Source organism: Anopheles moucheti, chromosome 3 (assembly GCF_943734755.1).
Source record: "Anopheles moucheti chromosome 3, idAnoMoucSN_F20_07, whole genome shotgun sequence".
NCBI classification, from domain to species: Eukaryota; Metazoa; Arthropoda; class Insecta; order Diptera; family Culicidae; genus Anopheles; species Anopheles moucheti.
In genome coordinates, this window is record NC_069141.1 from 55,897,697 (window position 1) to 55,907,378 (window position 9,682).

Consider the following 9,682-nt stretch of genomic DNA (forward strand, 5'->3'; position numbering starts at 1 on the left):
TTTTATGCAGCTAGCTGCAAACAATTTCTTTCGCTTGGACATCCTCAGCAAACCAGCATTGTTTTGCGAGCCGTTAATTACACCAGGAACAACCAGAACAACACAGGACATAAAATGTTCAGTTTCTCATTTTCATTTATTCCATTATAATAATGAACGGTCTCCTCTTGTGTTCTAACGGATTTGTAATAGTATTGTAACATTTTTGTTTTGTTTCTACCCTTCCATTCGGTGTTATTGTTGTCAATCAATACTATACGCTACAGTTCTAGTTTACTGGTATCTTCTCACTTATGTTTCCGCACTGTAAACCCCTGTCGTCCCTCCCATTAGGACATCCCGGCACGGCGCTTCCACGTGCTAATGCTTTCCTCTAGGAATGTTTACAGTTCAGGCTATTTGTGTGTCTGTGTGTGCGTACTGTGGTATTCGTTTTAAATCGTTTCCTTCCCATCGCTGGCAGGCCGGGGGGTTTTCCAGCTCATATGGCTCACGATGTGGTTGGATGGGTGGGTTTATACGTGTGAGGGGCGATCCATGTGTATATGATATTGTATAATATATATTTTTTTAATATAATAATATTTGCTCTTGTCTTGTTGTTGTTGCGTTTCCATTTATACCTACATGCATTGTATCTGTTTTTGAATTATTCTAATGGCATTGCTACCCGTTCTCACTGCACTTCTTAGCGCTTCGTTTTCCTGCCCCTTTCTACCATTTTCCTCACAGTCCCTTACATATTATAGATATTTCACTAGTTTCTCTTTTACGCTACATGAGATACATCGTAATGCTAAACGCATCTATTCGCGATACGCATACGAAATAAACGCTATCTGTTCGATGAAATTCATCAACAATTCCTTAGTTTGGTTGCATTTTGGGTTGGTTGTTGCTTTGCTATTGGTATCTGGCGGTCTCTGCCCGCTTGACTGGCAATTCCGTTTACACTAAATGGCATCAATAAACACGAAACGCATGTTTCGTGAGTGTGCGTTTGTGTGCGTGTGTGGTATAACTTCATTCCACCTCACGCTTTTGCTTACTTATTAGCTTATCAATCTGCTATGGCGGTCACTGATGCGAAAACAAACGTTCTATGAACACACACTAGCACGCATATGTCTTCGATCGAAACGAAAATATAACAAGCCGGTTTAACCTATTCTACCTTATACATTCTATTCATTCGAGGAGTACGATATCAGTGCCTCTGCCACGTTCCCATCATTAAAATTTGAATAACGAACGCCTGTTGTGGGTCGCTTTGCGGAAGTAAGATTACTTCTCAGTGTTCTATCGGGGGTGCTCATACTCCTTAGCGCTTCACACCGAACAGATTCGGTATGGATTTGATCTTCTTTTTCGATCCGTTCAGATACTCCTTGTACATGTCGGAGCGCAGGTAGCGTGAGTAGGAGTCACTCTTCATCAGATGATACACGTGGGCGGCAGCCACATCGAAACACCAGCGATTCGGTGGTGCCGAGCTGCTAACCGCTTCCCGTGCCAATTCCATCGATTTCGAATCCACGTTCACGGGACAGGGTGCGTCCGGGGCAAGGAACTCCAGATAGATGGCATGGGCCGCATCCTTCACCTTGGACTGTGGTTGTGCCTTCATGCTCTGTACCGATTCCCAGAACCTGCAAGAAGCGGAAATGAAAGAAGACACACGATAGAGCACATGTTACGTCATTTTTATAAAGATTCGTGACTTACTTGAGATTTTCACCACTAAATTCTTTATCCAGGAATTTTGAAAACTGTTCCCGACCGACGGGATCGTTCAAAAGCTCACGCAAGCTAAAGCCCCATCGCTTTACACGCTTCAGCGATACGTCTTTGCTGCAATGGGAAGGAGAACGATGGCAAAAAACGGCATTAATCGTACGTTCCTGTCATATTACGGAGGTTTCGGATGCGCAACTTACGCAGTTCGATCGGCGTCCCACATCTCGGTATTGTCCGTGATCCAAGGGTTCGGTTGATCGGGTGGGTTTAGAAAGCTATCGTACTCATTGTATTGCTCAAAATATGAAGTGTAACTGTAACGAAAACAGAAACAAAAATGTTCTTAAAATGTATATGATGTGTAAATGATCGAAAGTTGGCAATAACAGATCAAAAGAAAAGGAAAGACATAAAAGGAAAAATATAACAGGAAAAATTAGTGAAAGCAAAGGCGCAATTTTTGAAACAAAACCAAAACTCATTCAACCTTAAAAATAGGAACAAAAATCAGAAAAAAAAACAAAATCATTTAAATATAACAACGCATTCAAAGTTTGCAAACGAAAGCGCACAACGGCCACCGCCACTTACGATTCGGCCACTTTGGAGATTTTGATCGTGCGTCGCTCGAGCTTCAACTTTAGCAGCTTTATCTGGCGCGTCAGCTGCTCCACCGGATTGCTGTTGCCGGCCGTCCCAGACGAACCTGACCCAAGGCTGGACGCACCGCGCCGATACGCCTTCTTGATATCGACCTCGGTCGTATTGACGCAACCCGGCATCGGCCGATGAACGTCCCAAAATGCACGCTCCTGCGAATCCAGCACCTTACGCTCCAGCTTGTCCCGCTTTTTGTCCACCTTGCTCTGTGCCTCCGCCTGCATAAAGATAAACTCCCATTTGCGCGAAAACATCTTCTGCAGCTTGGCCAAATTTTCCGCCTCATAGTCCGCCAGCTCCAGGCGCGTCTTGTTCTGCATCGTGCGCTTGCACAGGTACACGGCGTAGTCGGTGTTTTCCGGTTCCCAGCAATTCGAGGGCCAGAAGTACGGTGTTTGGAAGCGGTAGAACGTACCGTCGTTCTTCACCGTCAGCTGATGGTCATCGATCGGGAACAGGTAACCGTGGGACGCGAGCAGATGGGCCAGATGCAGCGCCTCGTTCACGTCGTCTATGCTGAGATTCTTCATAATCCACGCGATCAGATCGGCACCAGTGAATACGGACGGTACTTTGCTCATGAAGGCTTTGATGGTGCGTACCGAGACGCCACCCTCCTCACCCTGCATCCGCTCGACGATAGCTTCCATCTGCAAAGGCGAGGGTACGGAGAACATAAGCAATTTCGTATTAAGTTTCAAGAGCGAACGTTCTTACCTTTTTATATACTAAAATGTTCGGCGCATCCTGATTCAGTGCCGCCTGAGTTGCCTGGGCGTGGGAGGGTTGGCTGCTCGGTTTACCGGACGACCCGCTCGAACCAGCAGCGGACGCACCCGTACAGGAGGTCACCGCGACCGTCGTTGTTGCCGTTGCCGTACTAGTACTGCTGCTAGTACTGACAGGTGGTGGCGCACCGATACTATTCCCCGTTGGGCCGCCCTGCTGTAACACCGGTACGATAATAACTGTACCCTCACCCTCCTCGGCACTACCACCACCTTCATGTCCCGCCACCATTTCCCGGTCCCGCTCTATGTCCTTTTCGTTGCGGTTTACGTTCATCTTTTTCGGTGCACTTATCACTACTGTCACTGCCTTGTCTTTATCAACTTCCGTGGTCATCGTTACCATCGTCTCCCCCAAAACCGTCGCACACCCACCCCCGGTCGGCCGGAGGCTTTACTGCCACCGGTTTCCCCCTTTCCTGCACCGATCCGATCAACACCGTCCCTTCTCTGTCGCCTCACCCAGTTCTTGGTCGTGGGGTCTACCGAAACCGGAAGTGCTTAATCAAATAATGCATTTTTGAATCTGTAAACGAGGAAATGGGGTTTTAGTTGGGAATTGCCTTTTCGTACGTTTTACATGTGTGCATGTGTGTCTGTATTGTGTGTGTGTGTTGTAGTTGTTGGCAAAACAGGGAAAAACATGCCACTCTCGGAGAAGTTGAAGTATGCAGATGAAACCCCGGGCCCTGTTTAACTGACGTCGTCCAATTACTGCTACTGCGTTCCATCACTTTTTGATAAAGCCGGACACCCCCCCGTTTCGGCTGTGTGTCGGGGCAGATTGTTGCTCTGCAGCAGCTGGTACGGCAATCAAAATATTGAAAACCCATCAGCAGCCATCACTTGATTGGTGGTGGTGGTGGTGAAATTTACGATTATTTTATGGCCACCGTGCTGCGTTCGATCGTAAATAACCACTTGCCCGTGGACCCAAATACAGCCATTCCTGCCGGAACCGATCGAACGATCCCCGGTCCCCTCTCTGTGCCTGTGTGCCACGGTACACTGTGCACTTAAAAATAACCCGTGACATAATTGCTGAGCGTACGACCTCCATTGCCTAACATGCGACAAATCCTACAAAAACCCACGTTTTTTATCGCATTTATTCGCAAATGTTTTCAATCTGAGCACGTGTTCTTCATTACTAACTGGAACGTTGCGATTCACAAAAGAAAGGACAAGTTGATAAGCGAGTTGAGTATACAATTCGGGATCTTTATTCTTTTAAGACCCTTTCTTTCTTGGGTTTTTTTGTTGTCACTTCAACAACACAACAGCCCAACATGAAGTTTTTGTTTTTGATGTGCCATTTGTGGCTTACTTTAGGTTTGTTTATTTACTCTTAGTTAAGCATTGTGCGGTAAGTTATGCAAGAAGTAGAACCAGTGTCCGAGTAAGATTTTGAGCCGGTACCATTGTGGCTCTCTGTTTTTTTAGGAATTTAGTCCAAAGTTTAATGCCATTTTAGGGTGGTGGAATTAAGGGTAGCTGTTACCAATTATGACCATTGCACTAATTATTACATTAACGGGTATATTAGTCCTTGAGATAAACACGGTTAAAGCGAAGCACGGATATACGCGAGGATCCGCATATCCGAATAACATTCTCAAAGTATGGAAAGATATTGATCATTAAAATTTAACATTATTTAACAGATGAGAATTATTAACTTTAAAATAAAAGATTCCATATTTAAAATTACTAAACTTAAATTTATATCCACAAAATGACTCACATTTCTTATCGTTTGACTAAGAGCGTAGCGAAGTTAACCGATTTTGATGCTTACAATTCATTGTTTTAGATTAAAAATATCACATTAAATACTCTTACAATACAATATTTTGCCTTGCGGAGGAAATGCCTTGTGACAAAAATTTGTTATTTTCATTCAACACAAGCGGTGTTGAAAATACGGCATTGCCGTCATAATGGAATTTAAATAAAAATAAATACAATATTTTTGCGTTAATGTCGCTTCTTTCCACATTCCGACATTAAGCAGTACGAACGAGATTGCAGTCGGTTTCGACATACTCGAGGACCGCCATGATCCGGTATTAACAATTTATTTCGGAGACTACCGGAATATTTCTTTGAAAAAGGCATATGGTACTCATCTAGAAATTCTTCACGCATGTGGTAGAACTCTACTGATCCACTTATAGCAGTATGTGAAATTTGGAACGTTTGAGCTTTTCACCTTTAGTCATACGAACATTACGTATGTTTCATGAGTTTCATCGCTTGTTTAGCAATCAAACACTAGAACTCTCACACCCATTGACTGTAAACTTCGTATCCCGTATCGAATATTTGCTACGGAGATATACGGAGATGGTCAACAAAAGCAATAAATGAAAAAAAAGGATTCGTTTACAATTCTCAACAGAAGACTCATTTTACAATCACTTTTATTAATTTTAATTAAAACTCTACAGATAATTTTAAACAATAAAATTTCTATGTTTATGACATATTCTACAAATTAGTGTTGCGCTTAATGAATCTTTCAAGAAAGGTCAGTCATCAGCATTTTTAGTGAGGACTCATTCAAATCAGTAGTCGTCTCTCAACACATACATAAATCCTTAACGATTCATACTTCAGCATTCATGAATCTTTGGATTAGAGATTCAGATTCATTAAATCAGTTAAAAGACTCATGATTCCGAATCAGATTCATCCAATGCTACCAAAGATAATTGAATCATCTACGCTATAAAATTTCCCGTCATCAATTTCCGATAATGCTGATCACCATTTATCAATCAAATTGACGATATTCTGATCAATAATGCGAACTCGCAACAAAAAAAAAATTATACATGATGCTTAACACGTTCCACGCCATGTCAGAATCGTTTAAAGCAATTTCCATAAGGCATCACCCAAATTTCGGAGATGCAGAGCTGAACGTATTAAAAAGCCACATGATAATTCAACCAGAATGCTCATTTCCGAGAGACATATTCGGAGGGGTACGGGGTTGAGCGGGAAATGCATTCCATCAATGAAGAAGTGCCGACGTGCACTCAATTCTGTCGCAAATGCAAAGCATGTAACATTCCGACCATTCCTTGTTGCGATTAATTGCCCTGAAAAGCGTTTCATCTGCGGAAAGCGTTGTACGTGGTGCCGAGCCTAATTATCATCGCGTAAAGATCTTGTACCATCTTGTTCCCCGGCACTACACTGCCTTGTCAAATCGACGTCGTCATCGGTTTCGTCGTTCATCGCTCTGTTTCTCAAACAAGCACGATGTGCGGTTGCCTCTGCCCGTGAGTGTGTACCGCGGCTTGTAATCAATCATTCCCCCGGCAATCTTCAACGATTGCTTCGTCGATGACACACAGCGATCGCCGGCAAAGGGTCTCATCGCATCCACAGACAAAATCGTTGTGGTTTTGCCGCGCAGAACGAATGTACAACATGCGTGTCGAGTGGGCAGTAAAATCAACAAACCTTCGCTAACATAGCAACCAAATTTTTGTTAAATGTATGTTTCCTAACATCCTGTTTTCGTGATGCGAATGTACACTACAAAAAAAGCAGTAACGAAATCATGCACTGGGTTTCAGCAAACCGAACCAGTGGCAAACGTACTGCTAGTAAACATGCTAATGCTACTCTGGGTGGCTAGACATGGAGTCACCACACATCAGACGGGAAAGTCGCCAGCTGTGCGTCAAACGTTGTGGGTGACGTTGCGCCTGAATCTGACAAGGTGGACAAAGGTTAAATTGCTACCGAAATGGAGCAGAAACCATCCCACCGTCTTTGGCCTTCCGTCCACACTTCCGGGTTCGTGTGTGAACACACGAGAGGGCAAGTCCAGTCAAAAGTTCACCACCATCAAAGCGAATGTTGCATGAAGAGAGCAAGGTTGTGTGGTTTTGGAATTGCCAATGGGGTTGGGGTTTCTTTTCCCATTACTTTCTCGTCCAAAACAGGAGATCAAAGTAGCATCGCAGTAAACACGCACCAGCAGATGGAGATGGAGACGCCTACTCCTCACGTACACACATTGGAACTTCTGTCCAACGAAAGGGAGTTTTTTTTTTGTTCGCCTCTCCAAAGGAAAAGTTGCTCCACGGACGCTAACGCTCACTGAACTTGGATACATATGCGATTGGGGAGCATTTGCTGCTCTCCGTACGGAAGAACAGGATATACGGTGAGAAAACAATCAGAGGGTGAGCGAATTTTCCCTGCTACTCACTTGTTTCTCACCATCGCAAACAAGAAAGTATGCAGTTGCCCGTGTCCTTTGACGTACATCGCCCGACGACGGAGCCAATTGCGACGGTTGCTTTTCTCATCTTCCAGCGGCAATCTTTTAGAAAACTGTTTTATAGCGTGTGTTCGCTTCGTTTCTTCCATCCACATCGAACTGCCATCTTTCTGGTGGCGATAGTCGTCAGCAGCATCGTCCTATCTGCTCTCGGTCATCTCTGTAGGGCACATACACAAACATGCACATACACACACGCACGCACACGGACGCGTAGGAACCTTATTTATGCTTACCCCGTGTTTCAAGCCGCCTTTGACTAATAAAACCGATTGCCTGCCACCACCTTTTTCCGCGTGCGGTATCGTATCTGCCATAAGCCGAAGAGCAAATCGTTTTTCCAGCCTTCCTTGACACTACTTGGCGCGCTGGCCCGTCGTCAGCATGCTTTATCCTTCGACCAATTCATTTGGTCTCCTCCCTATCTCCGACAATACACACAGCTCTCCCCGTCCTCGTTTCCTCGTCCCGACTGTGCTAATGTGTCACTGTACGTGTAGGAGGCTGGGTGGAGGGATTTGGGACTTTGGTTTCGTATTAGCTTTCCCATACTTACGTTTTTATCATTCCGTAGCAATCGACGATGCGCGCTGTTGCTATTGGAGCTCTATCGGGCTTGCCTTCTGCTTTCCCGGGGACGCGGTTTTCAGCGTGATATGTTCGCCGCCTACTTCGCCACACTGCTTCTGCTGTCGATTGGAAAACGCTAGCGCGCGGTGTCCTTGCATTCCGATCGTCTGGCTTGAATTATTTACGCTTCTATGCTCACGGCTTTTCGAGATTCGTTTGCTTTTGCCAACACCAACACACCGAACACTCTGTGCCGTGGAAAGATTTCTCATTAACACCTAGACTTTGCTCGTTCCGGCCGCCGGAAGCTATTTGCCGCACATTTCATACTCATGCAAAACACCCTTCAAGGATTTGATTCTAGCATGGCCCAAAAACTCGACTAAAGCACGGTTCTGTTTAACACGTTTTGCTCCAACCCAGTACGATGTCTGGAGGGGCGATAGAGAGAGTGCGATATCGCTTCGCTTTCACCTCATTTGCCCGTGCAGGGATTCGCGGAACAGCTTATCACGTTCCTCTGTTTGGTTCACTTGAGCGGCATGACTGCAACATAATTGCGAACTTTTCCAACTTTCCATCCCTCCAACACACACACACACATACACTATGCATGCACTATAAATCCACTGCTTTATTTTTACCTCCTCCAAAAGGTCACTCCGCCGACGTGAGACCGCTTCATCGTTCGGATGGTTTCACTTGGAGGAAAATTGGCTTGCAGTTGCACTACGATCTGGACAAGGTTGAGCAGAGATTTCCATTCGCACCCGCACACACCCACCTACATACATTGGCGCTGTGAAAAACACTTCACGCTGCTCTTCAACCGGGATGAAATGAAGAATGACCACTGCTTAAGCTGAAAAATGCACACCAATCACTGCTGCGTTTTCAGCTTCGTTTCGATTCCCACATCCGCAAAAGGGAGAACGCAAAACGTGCATTCAAGCGCACAGCACGATGCGATGACAACCCTTATCGCAGCAAACAGCATCACCAGCAAGTCCTGCGAACGGTCGCGTCCTGTGTTTGCACTGCCCTTCTCTACGCTCTGTTCTGCCTGGTAACTTACAGCACACGGGTCCTGGCGTGGGTAGAATTATCCAAGAATCGTTCTACCGAATGTAGCGGCGTTCGTTTTTTCATTCTATTCGTTTTTGCAGCCTACAACCGATAAAGTTCAGCAAAGAGAACAGCGGAGTGTTGAAAGGAAAGCGAAAGATAGTTAAAAATGTACATTTACGAAGGAAATAAGGAATGAACGAACTGCATTCTGCGCTCCCAAACACAACTAAACTGCGGGGAAGCGTTTCTGCAGCTGTCACACTATGCAGCGCACAGCACCCAAGCGACAAAACAGTGCGGGCGGTTTCTTTTTGTCCCAACTAACGTCAGTTAATTGACAGATAAAGTTGTGATCTGCTAATTTACATACTCGAACCATGTTCTTCGTCAAACTGTGCCAAACGGTTCGATCGATTCATAATGCATCTGTCACAGTGTTTTTATGATAATTATGTCTATTAAAACATTTTACAGCGTTTATTTTGCCGTAGCGAAAGATTTCGATATTGGGCGAGGAGCGAAGACGCAAGAGCACGGGATTGATGCTGCATAATCA

At 45.0% G+C, this 9,682-nt stretch overlaps 1 protein-coding gene across 3 annotated transcripts; it reads right to left on the bottom strand.

The window, feature by feature from the left end:
* Nucleotides 1-136: 136 nt before the first annotated feature.
* LOC128300260 (regulator of G-protein signaling 7-like) lies at nt 137-8,836 on the bottom strand. 3 transcript variants are annotated; one of them, XM_053036264.1, is made up of 7 exons: nt 8,045-8,836; nt 7,725-7,976; nt 3,115-3,711; nt 2,329-3,047; nt 1,938-2,051; nt 1,726-1,851; nt 137-1,649 (listed from the first exon to the last, which is right to left on the bottom strand). In XM_053036264.1, exons 3-7 carry the CDS (start codon nt 3,529-3,531, stop codon nt 1,322-1,324), a joined length of 1,704 nt encoding a protein of 567 aa, XP_052892224.1. In that variant the 5' UTR covers nt 3,532-3,711; nt 7,725-7,976; nt 8,045-8,836; the 3' UTR covers nt 137-1,321. The 3 variants fall into 3 exon arrangements, with proteins under 3 accessions (XP_052892224.1, XP_052892225.1, XP_052892223.1); XM_053036265.1 differs by lacking the exon at nt 7,725-7,976; XM_053036263.1 differs by having other exon boundaries at nt 7,725-8,836.
* Between the last annotated feature and the right edge of the window lie 846 nt (nt 8,837-9,682).

What these genes read in the sequence shown, in the direction of transcription:
- LOC128300260 (XM_053036265.1), bottom strand. Translation starts at nt 3,531, where the DNA reads ATGGTAACGATGACCACGGAAGTTGATAAAGACAAGGCAGTGACAGTA. An exon ending in ACATTTTAGTATATAAAAAG is followed by an intron (nt 3,048 to 3,114) that starts GTAAGAACGTTC and finishes TCGCCTTTGCAG; the next exon opens with ATGGAAGCTATCGTCGAGCG. An exon ending in TGGGACGCCGATCGAACTGC is followed by an intron (nt 1,852 to 1,937) that starts GTAAGTTGCGCA and finishes TTCCCATTGCAG; the next exon opens with CAAAGACGTATCGCTGAAGC.